This window comes from Heteronotia binoei, chromosome 11 (genome assembly GCF_032191835.1).
Source record: "Heteronotia binoei isolate CCM8104 ecotype False Entrance Well chromosome 11, APGP_CSIRO_Hbin_v1, whole genome shotgun sequence".
Taxonomy (NCBI): domain Eukaryota; kingdom Metazoa; phylum Chordata; class Lepidosauria; order Squamata; family Gekkonidae; genus Heteronotia; species Heteronotia binoei.
In genome coordinates this window covers 45611240-45631578 of record NC_083233.1, presented here as the reverse complement: position 1 = coordinate 45631578, position 20339 = coordinate 45611240, and the positions used below count along the sequence as shown (strand labels likewise).

The window sequence follows — 20339 nt, the reverse complement described above, 5'->3', positions numbered from 1 at the left end:
TGGGGAAATCTGACAGGAGTTATACCATCTTAAAAAATACATAGGATGAGTTAGTTTCGATTAATGCTTTCTAGAGTTAGCAAATGAAAATTGGTATCTATTCAGGGTTTCAGGGTACACTTGTCATCTCAAACTCAAATTAAATATCAAACACACCTAATTCAGCTCAAATCATAAGTTACATACACAAATCCACATACAATTTAAGGTCATCTTTGGTTTATCTTTAGCGGCAGCAGGGGAGAGGAATATGAGAAACACCTTGTCGCTTGTTTGAGCTCTCCAATTCACTCCCATCCAGGCTGCTGGCTTGTCTTTCCAAATCATTTGGAAAGTTCACTGCAGTATCAAGCTGTCCCCAAAGCGTAGACAGCCTCAGAATGGTCCATCAGGCATAGAGGCAAAAAGTTGAGTTCTCACTGTAGGGATTTCATGAATCTGCATAGCAAGCAACTGACAAAAATACCCAATCCAAGGCCACTATTTTATTAGGCCAATCTGAACAGGGAAAACACCAATCCCTCTGCAGACACAATAGTCCCCAAGCAAAGAAATTCCATTGATGAGAACATGACTGGACACATTCCTCCACACCGGTGCTTGCCCAAACTACTGTACAGCTCACTAATCAGGAAGCAGATAGAGGGCACTGTCAATGAACTGTAGTTTCTTAGTACGCTTGCTAGCCAAGACTAAGTTAGGAACAGGACTCATAACTACATCACCAAATAAAACATTAAACATTCAGAAACTGCAACAAGCTTCCTCTGAATGGCTCTGTATTGAATGTGGGAACACCTGATAGTACACCACTGCTTGAAGCTAAGAGGTAGGGGGCAACATGGTCAGAAGACCATAGATGGACTCCTTAAAGAGCCATGTAAACAAGAGGTAGGGGGCAACATGGTCAGAAGACCATAGATGGACTACTTAAAGAGCCATGTAAACAAGTCTTGAACTCAAGCTCTTTCCATGGCACACTTTTGGGCCAGTTCTGTTATAAGCATTAGCTATTTCCTCCCCAACCAAAAGGGAGTGTCGATTTCAAAGCCATTCCAGTCCTATTATCTGGAGGATGGTTGGAAGGTCAAAATGTTAAGCTTGGGGATCAGGAAACCATTCGAACCCACTATTGTGTAGCCATTTGGAAGAACACAGTCTTCAGTGGCCTTGAATTCTCGGCATAATGCTGAAGCTAAAAACATAAAGTACTCTGATCAGGAATTAAACAAGAAACACAATACTTGGGCTTTCCACAAGGGAAAGAGGAAACCAGGTGTTTTAAGTTTAGCTAGCTAGCCCATTGGTAACCAAAGCTTGAAACTTCATATTTTGAAACATGACGTTTTGTTTTGTCTTAAGAGTTAACTGGGTGATAAAGGTGAAGCAGAGTCACAGGACAGCTCCCTGAATAATGATGAATTTCAGTCACAAGGATGGCTGTCAAGCACCGTCATATGGAGGTGGGAGGCAAAGAAGTTTAAAGATAGGATTGGGGGGGGGGGAGTGATCCAGAAAATTAGGCAATGCTCACTCAAAATCAGCAATGCCACCTTCTGGCAACTAAGCAAACAGATTAACAGCACAATCAGTGCTCATCACTCCCATTTTTTAGACAGGCTGCAATATATAACAAAGCTAGAAAAAGAGGAACTTGAAAGTAACATCTGACTTAAACGCTAAAATCCGACCGGGTACACATTAGCCCAAATTATTCTTTTGTACATTAAGTTACTCGAGAATACATGCAAGCAAACGAACAAATATTTTGGCCAAGGGGCTTGCTGGAATGGGTGGTGAACAGGAATCCACCCCCGTCCAACAGGAAAGAAAATTGCAGGACCTCCAGTTTTGCAAGAAAGTGGCCAGGCATCCATCCAAGGGTTTCTTTTCCAGCCATTAAGAATTCTCTTTAATTATATATACAACCTGCTTGTCTCTCCAATGGACTCAAAGCAGTTTACAACATTGCTCTTCTCTCCTCCATTCTGTCCTCACAACCACCAGATTTGTGAGGTAGGTTAGGCTGTGAGAGCATGAATGGCCCAAGGTCACACAGCAGTTTCCATGGCAGAGGAGGAACTCATACCCCATTCTTCCAGATTTTAATCCAACACTCAGTTTGCCATTATACCACACTGGCTCTCAGAAAAGGACTCCTTTGTACAGAAATTCTTGTTCACTTACAGTGTAGTGTGTATGTCCTGCTGTTCTGAATTAATGCCACGTTGTAATAGAACATTTAACAAGAAAATGAAAATAACCACAGATCTTGTATGTTAGCATGACCCTCTTCTTCAAAGGACCTCAGTCACTTCAAAAAAAAAATTAGGGTTTTTTTTGGGGGGGCGGGATACATACCTTTCAAACATGCAACTTCAACATGCTGAAAGCAACAATTAAAGTAAAGAAAGAGAGAGATCACATCTCACAGGCAGCCATCTCTCAGGCTCTCCTTTCCTCAGTAACAACTCATTTTGCTGCTAACACAACACCAAGCCATAACTCCTCTCCCCAAAAAGTGCTTCAGGTGATGTTATCCAACTGACAGGAAAGCCAGAGCCCTTGAGGCCTGAACATCAATCTGGCAGGTAAATGAAAGAGTAGGTGGCAAATTAAAAAGTGTAATTATTCAAGCCTCTGCAGAGCATTAACTAGGGCTACACAGGGTGGAGATCTCTGGGGTTGGCTTGGGGGGGGGGGGGGGGAGCCATCTTCAAACCAAGATCATTTGGGGGGAGGGGAGAGGGACCAGAAGTGGAGATAACAGCAACCTGAGAAGTTTCGCTACAGGGTTGTAAGGTTGCGATTGACATGCCACAGAAATCAGCAGATGCCTTGCTTCCACAAATACTAAGCAGCATGACAGCTGCTTGCGATGACACGTGCCCGATGTCCATTTTGCAGGCCTATTTCACAAACACGCTTCACCTATGTTTCTCTCATCATGAGGTTGCCTTTCACAAAGTGGTCACTTGGTGCTTATTAAAATTAGATTAAGAAGGGGCTACTTCCTTCAAACTCCCAATAACAAAAAATATACACCACTTCCTTCAAGAGACATCTTCAGCTGTGCAGTAAGCTCATTTGCATGTAGTTAAACCACAGCAGAGCCAGGGAATCAGTTAAGTGGATTGAGAAAATTTAACTGGCCGATGGTCTGATGAAAATGTGCCACATTTTCACAACCCCTGTGATACTTCCAGAATTAGCTTTGGATAAAGAACTATACATTAAGTGTAGGGGAAAGGAAGCTATGGTGGGGAGGAGTGTATGAGCAATCTGAACAGAAGTGGAAAGAACTGTTGCTAACCTGAAAAAGTCCAATGAGCCCTTCCTATTCAGCTTCCTCCATACAATATGGTTTGTTTCCAGTGTAAAAAGAAATTCTGCCCTTTCAGGGAACTAGGACAGGTAAGGGAGAGAGTTTCCTGGATCCTCTAGCTGGGTTTCTGTTCTTGGTATTGAGAATATTGTAGCCTGGGAGTAGGAAACAAAGTTAATAAACATCAGGTGGTAAATGGGACCCACTGGAGAGAGGGAAGATTCCCCCCATGGCTGTTCCTGCCATGGTCTGCTAGTTCCCTTGTCACATTCTTGGGTGGTATACAAGACAGAGAATTCCCTCATCACAACATGCTCCATCATGAGAAGCCATCCTAAGTGTTGTTATTACTAGGTGAATTATTACTATGTCAACAGTTAATTTACAGATAACAGACTAAAGCTATCTCTACAGCAACCCCATCCTGACCTGGATAGTACAGGCTAGCCCAATCTCGTCAGATCTCAAAAGCTAAGCCGGGTTTGCCTTGGCTAGTATTTGGATAGGAGACCACGGATGAAGTTCATGGCCAACTACCTCTGAACCTCTCTCATCTTGAAAACCCTACAGCAAGGATGGCCAACGGTAGCTCTCCAGATGTTTTTTGCCTACAACTCCCATCAGCCCCAGCCATCAGCCATGCTGGCTGGGGCTGATGGGAGATGTAGGCAAAAAACATCTGGAGAGCTACCACTGGCCACCCCTGCCCTATGAGGTCAACATAATGTCAGCTGTGACTTGACACACTTTCTGCTTCTACCAGTGGACACAGACATACATTCCAGATGAGATCTTAATTAAAACGCTGTTGAAACTATCTGAGGACATTAATTCTTAACAGATATTGACAAGATGTCTGAAGGAAAAAAAGAACCATGATGCTCTTCTCATACTGTCCAATCTGTTTAAGGGGCTGGAGGGGGGCAGAATAGGACACTACTGACTGTTCCTACTATCAGGGTTGGATTATTTAGATTCAGCCTCACACATGGCTGGAGTTTTGGTAAAATGATCTCTCTCAGGTCTTTGTTTTTAAAACAAAGAATAAGGACTTAGGTACTCAGCTGGCTCAAGACATAAGCTGCTAGACTATAAAGCGGAGTTGGCTAGGGAAGGGCACGACCTGGGAAAAATGGAGCTTTGCGAAGGTTTGTGGGGTCTTATGAACCACAAAACTCCACATACCTTCCCATTTAACAAACCAATCCATGGTTTATAATATGGCAGAGCTTCCCTTTAAATGGCTTTTGCAAGCTGCACTGCACACAAGTGCAGTCCAAGCTTGCAAAAGCCATTTAAAGGGTTCTCTTTAATTGGTTCTTACAAGCTGCACTGCTGCCACGCAGCTTGCAAGTGAATTCAGAAAGCATTTAAATGCCTTCTGAGTTTATTTGTTCCTTTAGATCCAAGCTCTGCTGCCAGTGCCAGCATGTCTGCCTCTTAAAGCCACCTAGGAGAGTGGTGGAAGGTTCGTGGAGAAGATGATACTGAATTTATATAAAAAGGTAGAGGTAGTCCCCTGTGCAAGCATCAGTCGTTTTCGACTCTGGGGTGATGTTGCTTTCACAACGTTTTCACGGCAGACTTTTTACGGGGTTGTTTACCATTGCCTTCCCCAGTCATCTACACTTTCCCCCCAGCAAGCTGGGTACTCATTTTACCAACTTCAGAAAGATGGAAGGCTGAGTCAACCTGGAGCCGGCTACCTGAACCAGCTTCCGCTGCGATCAAACTCAGGTTGTGAGCAGAGAGCTCTGACTGCAGTACTGCAGCTTTACATACTGCCCTATACTCTGAATTTCAGAGCAGTCACAATCTCCTCTACCTCCCCCCACCCCCCACAACAGATAGCCTGTGAGGTAGGTGGGGCCAAGAGAACTTTTACAGCAGCTGCCCTTTCAAGGACAACTCCTACAAGAGCTATGGCTGACCCAAGGCCATTCCAGCAGGTGCAAGTAGAGGAGTGGGGAATCAAACTCTGTTCTCCCAGAGTCCGCACACGTAAGCACTACACCAAACTGGCTCTCATTATAAGGAGGCAGGCTGGCATGAGCCTCGGTTCATGAACCACAAACCGGGCTTTGTTCATCATAAATTTAGGTTCATGTGCCAATTTGTACCCATCCCTAGAGTTCACTTCTCACAGTTTATCAACTAACAGGCTTTAACATGCGGGGCTTACTCTTCGCTGCCACCAGCCAGTCATTAAGAGAATTGCAGTCTGAGAGTCTATCAGAATCTCTACCTCAATTCAGCTACTGCAAAGTTAGGGGGAAGCACTGGAAATGTCTTGTCATAAATACTACCAACTAAGCATGTGCTTTCTGTTTCTCTCTTATATTTGATAAGCATGAGAGGGTTTTGTGTAGTTGCAAAGACTAAAGTATTCCAATTTCAGAAAAAGAATGGTTCATCTCAAAGAATATACGCAAACAATGGATACATGAGTAGATGCATACAGTACAAAAGTGAAAGACTACAACACCTTCGCAGAAGAAGAAATCAATTAGGTATAAATGCAACCTACTTTCCCTTGATCTGAAACTTATATCTGAAACATCCAAGGAGAAATAAGGTTTGATGTTCAGATTCGGAACATTCCAGATTTGCCTTTTTCCTCTATCTTCTCTAGCAAATGTCTCCTCACGGCTTCCCAAAGCATTTTGTTTATTTGCCTACTTTATGATCTGCCTTTCTTAGTAGCATTTAAAAGCAAATTACATGATGTAAAAGAATAAAATCAAATTGCATAAGATCTATCTAATAAGCAATGCAACAAGATCAGAATTACAAAAAAGTAGACGTATCAGATGTGCTATGTGGAAAATGGAATTATAAAAGTAGAAAATAATGCAGTAAGAGTAGGGTAACATACAACATACAGTTAAAATGCAGTTAAATATGCAGCATATGCAGTGGTACAGACTACAATCCTGTTCTCTTTATTAGACTGACCAAGAGAGAGATCTTGGGGTCGTGGTAGATAATTCACTGAAAATGTCAAGACAGTGTGCGTTTGCAATAAAAAAGGCCAATGCCATGCTGGGAATTATTAGGAAGGGAATTGAAAACAAATCAGCCAGTATCATAATGCCCCTGTATAAATCGATGGTGCGGTCTCATTTGGAGTACTGTGTGCAGTTCTGGTCGCCGCACCTCAAAAAGGATATTATAGCATTGGAGAAAATTCAGAAAAGGGCAACTAGAATGATTAAAGGGCTGGAACACCTTCCCTATGAAGAAAGGTTGAAACGCTTAGGGCTCTTTAGCTTGGAGAAACGTCGACTGAGGGGTGACATGATAGAGGTTTACAAGATAATGCATGGGATGGAGAAAGTAGAGAAAGAAGTACTTTTCTCCCTTTCTCACAATACGAGAACTCGTGGGCATTCGATGAAATTGCTGAGCAGACAGGTTAAAACGGATAAAAGGAAGTACTTCTTCACCCAAAGGGTGATTAACATGTGGAATTCACTGCCACAGAAGGTGGTGGCGGCCACAAGCATGGCCACCTTCAAGAGGGGGTTAGATAAAAATATGGAGCAGAGGTCCATCAGTGGCTATTAGCCACAGTGTGTGTGTGTGTGTGTATAACAAACACAATTAAAGATTTTTTTTTAAAAAAAAACATGCTTAAAAGATTTATTACTGTCTAATAACTGACACTTTTTGCTCTGAATTATTACATCAAAATCTGGAGACAATGTCTGTGCTGTACCAACTTTGAGTATGCTGTTCAGGTGTTGTTCAGTTGTATATCTGTAAATTGCAAACCTACTTTTGATTTACTGACATTCATTACAGAAATCTCATGGTCGATGTTTTGAACCTAGGACCCAGAGGAAAATATGAAATGGCTGGGCATTGCAAGCTTTTGTACATAAATTGCTTCATGTGCTGGTCAGCCAATGGAGAAAATAAGAGGTTTTGCTCTGTAGCTTAATTGAGCAAGTCTGGCAAAGCAAGCTGTGATGCAGAAGGAAGAAAGAGAGGGAGAAAGAAGCAGACAACAGTGAATTGCTCGAAGGCCTGATAGGAGCCCTCTGAGGGCCTGATCTGACCCACGTGCCATATATTTCACACCCCTGCTCTAGGCTCTCAATTGAGTCAGCAAACATCAGCTGGACCCTATCACTAAACATGACAAGCACAATGTCCTTCAGGACTTCTGCCTTCCCAATCACATTATCTCACCTTGCCAGCATTTAGTTTCAACTTGTTCACTCATAGCCATTTCACCACAGCAGTCAGGCACCAGTTGAGAATCTCTACAACAAGGATGCCCAATTTTTTTTGAGCTGATGGCAACTCTGAAATTCTGACACAATGTAGTGGTGGGCACAACCACAAAATGGATGCTGGTGAAAGCAACGTCAGCTACAAAATCACCCACGAGCATCACATTAGGGACCTAGCTTTACAGCATCACCAGAAAATTTGGATAAAGAAATACAGAGCTGGGTGTAATCAGCATATTGATGACAACCTAGTCCAAAATCACAAATGATTTTCCCTGAGGGCTTTACATTTAGATTGAATACTATGGAGGATAGGACAGAGCTTAGAGAAACCACACAAGGCAGATCCCACACTGATGACAATGGGGGCCTAACAGCAACCTTCTGAGTGCAACCCCTAAGAAGTGATGTAAACCAATCCAAAGCACTTCCCTTAGTCTCTACTTCTACTTCCAAATGCCTTAGCAAGATGGCATGGTCAACTGTATCAAAAGCTGCCAACAGATCCAATCAAAGCAACAAGCACAAACAGGCATGGCCTTTGTCAACATTTAAATAGAGATCAACAACTAAATCAAGAACCAAGAGCTTGAGCTCCTAGAAAATAAAATAAAATGCAAATATCTATTACACAGCGCACAGCATTTTAGGATTAAAAATGACATAAAAAGGATACCATTAAAAACTCCAATCAAAGAATCACAATGCTGGTTACACAAAGGACCCAAAGCATGTCAGACCAAAGGGCCTTCTTCAGTGGTCATAATTGTATTAACACACATGTAAAATCATAAACAATATCAATATAAAATGTGAGATAACTTTTTCAGGCCCAGCGAGTTCTGCAAAAACCCAGAAATTAATTTTAAAAACCTAATGTAATGAAATTAACAACATAATTACTTATAACAAAAAGAATATTTCAATACAGAATGGTAGCTACATACTAAAAAAGTAAAGCTCCTAGCAATGGTTTTAAATCAATTCTGTATATACTGAGGAGCCCTCACTCATCAGAGATAGTCCCTAGGAACCACCATTCTGTAAATAAAATCAATGGCATATAATCAATGCATAGTTGGATTAAAATATTAAGTAACACTGAGTATGGTCCAATACGTCAGAGGTATTTCTAGAAGACCTGGTTCATAATTCAATTCCCAGTGTGTGCTCATGTGTAAACCAGAGACCAAGCATTCTACAACAGGATCCATGAGTCTCCACAGGCAGATCATTTTACCCTGCAGATCAATGGCACATTCACCCTTGCTCTGAGTAGACAGTGGTCAGACCATAACATAGCATGAACCTCCAATTCTGAAATGGCTTGGTGCCAAAGATTAAGATGTTGTTTTTTACAACCTGACAGAGGCTCACGGCTGCCATAGAAACTACGAAGTACCAACCCACCCTCAGGCATGAATGCTGATGTTCCCCAGATCAGTGAATCTACGTATCTCTAACACCAAGCTGCAGAGTACCTCCACCAGCTCAGACAGGGGAGCCACCAAGAAACTAGACAGCCAGTAGTCAAATTGAATGCCCAGTCTATTCCTGGAAGCCAACATAAGGAGCATTCAATCAATAGTTTGTACCAGGAATCTGCAAGACAGAAAAGACTCAGGGAGGGTGATAGCAGCCACCACCCATCCCCAGCCTCCAGTGCGGGGTTGGGGAAGCTCCAGATATCCAGATGTTTACTGCAACAAGCACCACATCATTTTGTTCCCAACAAGTATCACTGACACAAGCTAAATCAATTTTCTCCCCCTCCAGTAACCAAGACAGGAGTATAGTTTTATTTCTCACTGATCTGGTATATCACAATATTAAAGTCGAAATAGGATGGGACTGAGGACAGATAAGAAGCAAGCACTCTTGCCTATCATAGGCCATCTTTGAAAACACCCCTCTCCACATCTACCAGCTCCCATCTGCCCTGAAACTCAAACATTCTATACCATGTAAAAACTGCCCCCAGACCTAAGAACACCCTCCCCTCCCAGTTGCTACAATCCACAGAAAAGACATAAAACAGTCCAGGAATAAATCAGTGATGTATCAAAGACAACACTGTCCAATTATTCATAAAGCATTGTCGTAGCCCATTAGAAGTCAAAGCTGCTCTCATGTTCCAGGTATAATACAGGTATCCGTCTTTCCCAGACTAATGGGGCATACCCTGGGTGTATGTCTGTGCATTCAACAGTGGTTCCCCCCACCATGACTCTCATAAGAATACGTGCAGAGCCTTTTGGGTAGAAAAGCCCAGCAGGAACTTATTTGCATATTAGGCCACACCTCCTGACATCACCATTGTTTCACATAGGGCTTCTTTGTAGAAATAGCCCAGCAGGGTCTCATTTGCATACTAGGCCACACCCACTGATGCAAAGCCAACCAGAACTGCGTTCCTGTGCATTCCTGCTAAAAAAAAAAAGCCCTAAATACCTGCATCCCTCCCTTCATCTACCCACCACCTCCCTTATCAGCATAAGTCAAGGTTGGAAAAGAAAAGCTTAACACATTTGATCATCATAGCCTAGCTGCCCAGGCCCTGTCCTCTCTTCTTTGTCATCTTTATTGCCTACCATGCTTTACTGCCCTTTTCTTCAGCCTGGAAACTAGTTCTCATTTTTGACTAGACTACCTGTCAGGGCTGTTTGAGCTTTATCTCTGAGTGTTTAGAATGTAAACTAAATACTCAACATTCACAAAGCAAGCAAGGGGGAAAATCTTGCAAATACTTGGGTGAAGAGTCAGATAATCACAAGGGGCACCTCTGAAAAACCCTGAGTGCACCTGTGTTCTAACTGAATTGTTGGAAGTTGAAGGAAGGGCAAGCGAAACACTGTTGCTTGCCAAACACAGGCTATAAAGCAACTATAGATTGAGTTTTGTCTAGGGCAAGGGTGTCAGAAGTCCGACCCGTGGTCCAGAACTGACCCACCCAGGGCTTTAATCAGGCCTGCAGGGCTCTTTTCTCCATCTTCCTGTCCTTACCCCTTTGAAGCTCCAAGGCTGCTGATGTTCCCAGATCCTTCTTCCTTGTCAGTTTGGTGTAATGGTTAAGTGCACAGACTCTTATCTGGGAGAACCAGGTTTGATTCCTCACTCCTCCACTTGAAGCTGCTGGAATGGCCTTGGGTCACCCATAGCTCTCGCAGGAGCTGTCCTTGAAAGGGCAGCTTCTATGAGAGGTCTCTCAGCCCCACCTGAGACTCTGAGATTCAGAATGAAGGGCGAGATATAAATCCAGTATCATCATCCTCCATCCTCATTCTCCTTCTCTCCCTTTTTCTTTGCAAGACAATTCTGGGCTTGCAAAGCTGCAAAGAAAATGCAGAATGGACATTCCATTAAATTCTCTGTGCCCAGATAGACTACTCTGGAAGTAGTCTATATGGGCACAGAGACCTTAATGGAAAATCCATTCCATGTTTTCCTTACAGCTTGCTCTATGCTGCAATGTATTTTAATAGAGTGGAGCTCAGCTGCACTTTTCAGAGTTTATATGGCCAGTTAGAAGCTGTTCCTTGCTGGAGTTGTAGGACCTTGCAAATAAAGGGTTGATGCTTTGAGTCAGCATCTCTCTGATGAATGGACCTTAGAACTAGTGCCTAGTGATACTCTAACCAGGGAACCCATCGCCAAAGGGGAATATTACACTGAAGAGCCACTGCCAATCTGAGTAGTCCTGGGGGCAGGGAAAGAAGCTTGCAATGCCCAGCCATTTCATGTTTTCCTAAGCCCAGAGCATTTTGTATTTTTGGTTTATACTTTTAGTTTTGGCTGCGATCCTTGGATGCTTTTTCTCAATGTTTTATTTTTAAAACTGCATTGCTAAGTTCCACTATTCCCCCATCTTTCTATTTTAAACAAATCACAAGAGTTTTAAGCATGTTTGTATTTTGTGTTTCTCTGTATCCATATTTTCACTACCTGGCATTACATTTTATGATACACATGGCCTGGCCCCACAAAATCACATTTATGTCAGATCCAGCCCTCATAACAAATGAGTTCGACACCCCCGGTCTAGAGTTACATACCCTTTTGCTAGCCAGCCAACTACACAGACTAGCTTTCATTTTCCCCCAGCAATACACACACACACAAACACAAACAATTCCCCCCCATAACCCTGGGTTAAAACTGTTAGAGAAGCACCAGGCAGAACCTGAATGAACTTTCTCATGCTTTAAATATTCATTCGCTTTCACAGATCTTGTCATATCATTGGTAAGCCACCACCACAGATGACCAAGTTGATTTACAATGCAAACAAAAAGGCTGACAAACTAACAAGACATTTCCTGCTAGAATACTTTGGACAGGCAAATATACAATCCTTTACAAAATGCACATGTAAAAACATTTTAAAATCATGCCTCTTACATGCAGAAGCCTGTTAACTACTGACCTCAAACGTAATGAAAACGTTGTAAGCCACACCCTTGGCTCATATTGAAATGGCACCTGCAACAATGAAACTGTGCCACACGCCTGCCAACTGCAGTCTAGCATCTATCCATGCAAATCTTGGATGAACTGCATTTTTACAGAGCAATGCATGCAAGTGAGAAATAACTGGAAATGAGCAGGAATCCTGCAACTATTCCTTATTTTAGGTCAAGGCAATTTTTATCCTGGCTATGAAAAAAAAAAGGCCAGAGATACACATGCCTGCACCACACTGGGCTGCAAAGGCAATGAAATTCTGTAGTACAATGAATTCTGTAGCCAGAAGTAGCTTTCTGAAAAGAGGATCTGAGGTCAAAATACAAAACCACAAGAACTGAAAAGAGGCCGAGCAATGAGCAAGAAGAAAGCAGAGAGATGTGCATCTGCAAAGGCCACAATTTAAATATATTAAATATATGGGAAGTTTTAACCATTTTATATGAAAAGCAGATGGGTATAACTAAAGCAACACTCTGTCTTGGAATGACCAACAAATAAAAAGTCCAACCTTCATAGACAAGCTCAAAATGCACTTGGGGGGGGGGGGGAGAAGAGAGATGTAGCATAATTCCCCAATGACTGACAAAATTACCGATATTAAATACTTTGCTAACGCTTGGAAGTAGCAACAGAAAAAGGCTGAAATGATAGGAATCTAACCTTTGGCCCCTCCTGACCCATAAATTATGACCATGGGTTCAATTCTGACTCCAAATTCTTTTTTCAGTTCATCAAGTTTCACATCCTGTTTTAAGATCAAACCTACTTTAACAAACATAGTAGCCAATACATCTGATTTGGCAAGAATATCACAACAGGCCCCATGTCAACAAGTCAGTCAAATTATGTTTGCAGCACACAGCACAGATCCCAAAGACCTGTGAAGTTCTGTACTAAGTATCTCCATCTGCCAGAGGTTGACACACAAACTGGAGATAATCCAATGCCATTTACAGCCTACTAAAAATGTTTACTTTAGGAACTCTGATTTCCACAGGACACTGCAGCCTAGAAATTAATGCCCAGCTGCCTTGGACTTGCCCAAACCAAGACCTCATTTAAAACTGCACGGAGGTCTGCTAGACCACACCCCATCTGATCTCGTAATTTTTGGAGCAAGGTCAAGTGTCCCAACAACTGGCAAGTGTCTCAAGCCACAGCTTGCGTGCTTTTGAACAAGAACATTATTAAAACTCTTAGAGTGCATTTTTCCCAAAGGGAAGATTGGAAGCAAGCAAGCGTTGGCGATCAGACAATGGCATTAACTTTTTCAGCTCAACCATTTTGCAGCAAAAAACCCACACACACATACCTGTCATGAAGCACAGCTGACACCTCCCTTCTGAGCACAGAATGATCCATGCCGTCAATGTTAGTAACTCCCCTGTTGATCAAAGGACATAAGACTTTAATGTTCTGATTCTCAGAAAGGAAGTGTGGTACCCTAACGTACTATGTCATCCTAGCATACCACATGAGCAAAGCTCATGGGGGTGGCTGATTATCGATGAAATCACACTGCCAGCTACATAGGAACTCCAGCCATTGTTTAGTTGGGAAAATGAGGCTTTTGTTTTTAGACAAGGGAGTACCAGACAATGAGCTCGTTCTTCACCAGAGCACTGCAGGGGTCAAGTCCCACACGGTGCTGCCAGACCACTCCTTTATTTTTTGTTAAATGTGCATTTCAAATAGCCTTTTGCTCTCAAACGGGTCTGGATGCAAATGTTGGCAAACACAGCAAACACTCTCTCTGCCTTGAAAGGGCCTGGCATGCTAAAATCATTCCAGGAACAAAAATCCTGCCCCCTTTAAAAAAAAAAGAAAGGAGGACTTAGCAGAATAAGGATGTCAGGCAAAGAGTCAAAACTCAGGATCAGAGAATGTCATCCATCACGAGAGAGACTGCTCCCTGGGCTGCACTTTCCTTCTCCTAAAATCCACCCGATAAAGCAGCTTAAGGAGCTTTGATCAGGTTTCCTTTCAACTGCCAAAGCAGACCTGTGGCGACCTCAGAGATATCACTGGCTTCTTTATTAAAAAGAGCTTTGTGTACAGGGCTCTTCCACCCTCCTGCTAAATGGTGTATGTGTTCCTTACTACTCCCTGCATGCCACAAGTAGCATACCTGTTCACTGACTTGCTACAAGTGGAGCTCTGGAAGATCTGAACCTAGATTCTGTTCTGTCCAGGAATGAGTAAGTCTGGGTTTATTTGAAGGCCTTTTCCATGTTTTTGTGAATAAGCATCTCTCGTGCAAATGGTGCTGAAGCTCAAAGCTGAAATAAAAGAGACCACGCTTGTTTCCAAATCCCCCACCCCCTGCAGCAAAGCAGTTTACAAAAGAAGTTGGGCATAAAAAGCTATCAACAGACTAAAGGGTCTTCAGACACTACTGTAAAGGCGCTCTTCTGGCTAGCAGTGTTCAGATTCCAACAAGAGGCGTATCAAAGAACACAGATCTTAGCAAGCGGAAAGCTTTTGTTTCTCCTTCTTCAATCACGGGGAACTCACCCAGGATTTAACGTGCTTGTTTGATTCATACATGCAAAGGAGAACACATTAATCTCCATGTCGGGAAGGGGAGTGAGGCACCAAACGCCTAATGATATACAACACAATAGATTAAACCGCTGCAAGTACAGGTGCTGGAAAAGCAGCACACACAGAAGGGAAGCCTATAGCAGGGTCTGGACAACTCCCTTATTCACTCCCTTTTTAAAAAAAAACATATTCATTTCTGACATCTAATGCTGTCTTAATTCTGTTTGTAAATACTGGTGTGACATTAATATGCACATTTCAAAATAAATTCTCTCACCACCATTATCACTGCCACCCCAGCCTGCCACATCTGTCCTGCAAGATTAGAGGTGCTCCGAGGTCAGAAGCTGCTCTGCCAAATCTGCCTGCTCAGTTTTACCACAAGCCATAGGAGACGGACTCAGACTTATAAGATAGCTTTGACAAGAGAGAGAAATTCTAATGAAGCCCAAAGATTCTATGTTGAGACTTTTTATGATGGAGTTGGCCAGAGGCAACATCAGAGGAAGGTCTTAGCCTCTATGCCCTGTCCGGAAGAACTGGCTGGCCACAGTGTGAGACAGGATGCTGGACCAGACGGATCACTGTTCCAATCCAACAAGACTCTTACGTTCTTATACCATTTTGCTTTATAGTGTTCTTTTTATATATTTTCCTGTTTTGCAAAAAGTGATTTTTAAAAATATGCATAGACAGGGGCTTATGTGACTTAAAGAGATTTTTGCCAAAATGTTTCAACTACTTACACAAAACATTTGAGCAAAAAAGTCTGACATAAAATTTGCCAGAAAATGACAGACAAAACTTCTGTTGTCTTTTAGGAGGAAACATTCATAAACTATGCAGAGCAACAGTTGCACAAGTATAATTTTAGACACCCACCTAAAAAAAAAAGGTACAGAGCAAAAACACAACTGAAATTTGCTAAAGATCTTTATGGCCCCCTCATTAAAAGCAGAGAGGTGCCAAGGACATCAGAACCCCCCTGGTAGGTTCCTCTTTTTCAGTTCTGCTGCTGAGTCCTTGCCAAAAAAAAAAAAAAAGCAAAAGATTTGTGATCAAAACAGAAACCAGAGTAAAAAGAAAAAGAAAGAAAAAGATGTTGCATGGTGTAATCAAAAATCTACATTTCATGGCAACTTTAGAAGTATTCTGTAAAGGACCTTTAAAACAAAAAAGGAAAAACAAACATCTGGAAGCTTTTAACAAGTATAAATAAGGGAAAGAGGACACTAACCCTCCTGCACCTCAAACCCCCTAAGATCAAAATTGCTTTCTACAAACCCAGCTGTTACATAGCAATTTGTATTTGTTCTAGCATGACGCACTCCACCAGCACACAGCTAAAATGGGATTATTTCACTGTCTAAGTACACAGGCATCCAAACCCCTAAAGGATCTGGGCTTTTAAGTGCACGCCAGCCATCAATGTTCCCTCTAAGCTGAGTTAGTGTGAGCTAGCTCAGTTTTTTTTAGCCTCTGGGGCTGACACATTTTTGTTTTAGCTCAGGAAAAATGGCCCCAGAGCAAACTGATCTCTGCAGTAGCTCACAACTTTAAATGCCAGTAGCTCACCAAGTGGAATTTTTGCTCACAGGACTCCACAGCTTAGAGGGAGTATTGCTTACCATGTGCACTAGCTCCATGATGGAAAATCCACACCAAGCATTTGATCTGCTTCTATAAGCACTAGATGGCAGAGAGGCTATGAAAACTGACCCAACAGATAATAAATGAAAAGCAGTAGAGCAATAAATTGTCAATTCAGACAACTGGAGCATAATTCCTAGGCAAAGTTACACCTTCCTAAGCCCACTGACTTCAACAGATTTAGACGGGTATAACTGTTTAGGATTCTACTGTAACTAGAAGTTAGGAGCCACTGAATACAGAGTGACTTATGAATAAAGATGCTTAGGCTTGCTCTGCAAGACAATGTAGTATAGAAAAGGAAAAAAAAATCAGTGCTTTACTAAAGTGTTGAAGTACATTTTCTATGAGGAAAGGCTCTGGTACTTTTCAGTTTAGAAAAAGAGATAACTAAAGGGAGACATGATAGAGGCATATAAAATCATGCATAGGTAGATTGGCAGGTTTTTTCACCTTCTCCTATACTAGAATTTAGGGACAAGTAATAGGCACATGACAAAGGAAATCCTTTACTGCCAGAGAAGGTAGTGATCACCACAAGCATAGATAGCCCTAAGAGGGAATTAGATTCATGGCAGATAGGTCTATTAATGGTTACTAGCCATGGCAACTAAAGCAAACCTCTTTACACTGAAGCGGCATCAGGGAAGGTCTTGGCTTCTATGATCAGCTGAGCAATTAACTGGTCATTGTGTGAAGCAGTATGCTGGAATACACAGACCAGGGGCCCACAACCTTTTCAAACCTCTGGAATTCTGACAAATTGAGCACGATCACAAAAAATGGCTGCCACAGGAGATAGAGCCAACCACAAAGTGTCAGAGATCAAGGTAATATACAATTCTAAGAACAAAGCTGGAGTCCAGTGACAGCGTTAAGGCCAACAAAGTTCATTCAAAGTGTGAGCTTTCATGTGCCAAGCACACTTCGACAGACAATACCATCTATTGCAAAGGTGTTGAACTCATTTGTTACAAGGACCGGATCTGACATAAATGTCACTTTGTTGGGCCAGGCCATGTGTGCCATAAAGTGAAACACAAGGTACCAGAGATAGAAACTTTATAAAGATGATTTCACATGCTGAATGGCAACAGCAGGCTTGATTGGATTGGGTGTGATATGCAGGGAGGTAGTAAGCATGGAGGTATCAGCATTGGTAATGAAATAGGAAACCCAGGTCTTAATCTGGTACAGGAAGATTCAGTCCAGGAGGATGCAAGTCTTAAGAAGTGAGGTGTGACTCACAAAAGCACATACCCTACCACAAATTTTGTTAGTCTTTAAGATGCTACTAGACTCTTGCTCTTTTACTGCTATTAGAAACCACAACATTCAAAAACCAGTGGGGGGAACATTTTAACCTTCCACAACATTCAGTTGCTGACCTATGAGTAGCAGTTCTCTCACAAAGGAATTTCAAAGGGAGATTAGAGAGGATGATGAATTGCAACCGATATTCAAGCTCTAGGCCAGGGGTGGGGAACCTTTTTTCTGTCAAGGGCCATATGGATACTTATAACATCATTTGCGGGCCATAAAAAATTATCAACTTAAAGAAGAAGATAAAAGAAGATATTGGATTTATATCCCGCCCTCCACTCCGAAGAGTCTCAGAGCGGCTCACAATCTCCTTTACCTTCCTCCCCCACAACAAACACCCTGTGAGGTGGGTGGGGCTGGAGAGGGCTCTCACAGCAGCTGCCCTTTCAAGGACAACTTCTGCCAGAGCTATGGCTGACCCAAGGCCATTCCAGCAGGTGCAAGTGGAGGAGTGGGGAATCAAACCCGGTTCTCCCAGATAAGAGTCCACACACTTAACCACTACACCAAACTGGCAATGTTAAAAAACATTGCTCCACCAAGGGAGAATGATTCAGACCAGCAAAATTAATGAAAATTAGGTTTTTTTCTATTTGAAGTCACGTGGGGAGAGCCTAATCTGGTGCACACAAACACACACCCAGCCTGCCACCCTAGGCAAATGCATAGGTCCAGGGCTTTTTTGTAGAAAAAGCCCAACAGGAACTCAGTAGCATATTAGACCACATCCCCTAATATTAGCATATTAGGTCACACACATATTAGCATATTAGGCCACACCATCTGGGATAATCAAGTGCAAACTGAACTGTGACAATAACTTTTCCAGGACCTGCAGCAATTCTGGCCAGCCAGCTAGGCCCCAGGGAGGCTGCCGCACAGCACATCAGGGCCCTGTGATCCCTGCCTGGCCCTGGGGAGGCTGCTGCACAGCACGGCTGGGCCCCGTGATCCTCACTGGCCAACCAGGCCCCAGGGAGGCTGCCACATGGTTCGGTTCGGCCCAGCAATCCCCAAGGGCCACACCAAGTGACCTCAAGGGCCGCATACGGCCCTCAGGAAGGAGGTTCTCCACCCCTGCTCTAGGCAATGTATCCTCCTGGACTGAACTGAAACCTAGGTTTCTTCTCTCATTACCAATACTTGCTATTGTTATTTGGTATCTGAAATCACTTCACTCCAAGATACAGGTGGACTTACATTCTAGCCATATCTGAAGAAGTGAGCAATGACTACTGAAAGCTCTTGCCTTGCCACAAATTTTGGTAATCATTAATGTGCTGCTTAACTCTTCTTCCCTTCCACTAAAAGAACGCAAGCTGTGCTGTTAGGTTCCCCTCCCCACCTGTAAGAAATGGAAAGGTGGGGTGTCTGTTTCTGGCTTGTTCCCTCTGGCTCATTCCCTTCCCTCCCCCCTCCCTTTAAAGAAATGTACAGGCACACAAAAGCTTATACCTTGCTCTCTCTCTCTCCGGCTTCATCTCCCTGGTCTCCCTCCCATACCTCCCTCCCCTCTCTCTCTGAAGAAGAATTGTACAGGCACACAGAATTTATACTAGGAATAAAACAGTTGTTCTTAAACACTGGACTCCATTTTTTACTCTCTTTTTCACTTGCTCTCTCAGGCTTTCCTTCCCCTCTCCCTTCTGTTCCTCTCTCTCTCTCTCTCTCTGAAGAAGCGTGCAAGTACACAAAATCTATACCAGGTATAAAACATTGTGGTCTTAAAACACTGGATGCAGGATGCTATTTTTCCCTTCTCTCTCTCTGGTTCTTTTCCTACCCCTCCCTCCCCAGAGGAAGAGGAGGTAGAACAGCCCTCAGCCCATCAAAGGGAGGCTTTCTTTGGCTCTTTCCTGCCTCCTCCCTCCCTCTGCCAGTCAGGAGAAGGCTTTTTTTCTCTCTGTGATGCAAGAAATAGGAGAGACTGGACAAAAGAAATGCAATGCTCAGTGAAGTGGATTCGGGCCCTGCGGGGGCCAGATGCAGCTCACGGGCCATATAATTGAACACCTGTAGTCTATTGTTAAGACCAACTTTGTTGGCCTTAAAGGTGCCACTGGAGTCCAACTTTGCTCTATTGCTTCAGACCAACATGGCGACCCACTTAGATCTATATACATGTCTAAGAGTAACTCTTCCAACATTTCAGGCAAAAACTCTGGGGAAAAGCCATACCTAGCCCCACCACTTTCTAAAAGTACTTATCAGGCACAAGGGAAGGTGCCAGTGAGTGCCATGGCATGATCCAGCAGGATTCTGTTTATGTTCCTATTTTTCTGTGAAATATATTCTATTTCCGAAGAGTCACGGTTTCATAAAATTAACAGTGACTGGATGCCATTGCCAATAACTCCATATACATGTATCAGAAGCCATTTATTTAAGTTCTGAATTCACTTGATTTGCTGTCCAAATCAAATTAGGACTAAATCTAAAGCTCTTATTAATATGTCTCTTCTCACATGGGGGAAAAGATATTGTAACTGACCATCTGATATGAAATGAACACCTCTGAGGTGCCTCAGAGGCCTCAATGGAAGAGCATTAAATTCTGCAGAAACAGTTAACAGACAACTGTGCCCATAACAATATCACGCATGGTTTTCTGGATGCATGAAAATGGCAGTGCAATTTTATGATGAGTAATTCTAGTAGGATAAGCCCACAAGTCATTGGGCTTTGATTTGAATAACTCTGGACTACACTGTTAGTCTCACCTGTCTTCAGTGAATTTGTTATTTTTCCTTAAATTTGAACAATGTCAGGGCAATGTATGTTAATATTGTCTTCAA

General features: G+C 42.7%; 1 protein-coding gene across 7 annotated transcripts in view; it reads right to left on the bottom strand.

Annotated features, from left to right (window-relative positions):
• Positions 1-20339, bottom strand: part of KLHL13 (kelch like family member 13) — a 73463-nt gene that overhangs the window by 38811 nt on the left and 14313 nt on the right. For 4 of the 7 annotated variants that reach the window (XM_060249057.1, XM_060249058.1, XM_060249055.1 and 1 more), the window contains one exon: positions 13340-13411. The exons of the other annotated variants lie outside the window; for them this stretch is intronic. In XM_060249057.1, the coding sequence (XP_060105040.1) occupies positions 13340-13411 (72 nt within the window). The remainder of the gene's footprint in view (positions 1-13339; positions 13412-20339) is intronic. 7 annotated transcript variants of the gene reach the window in all.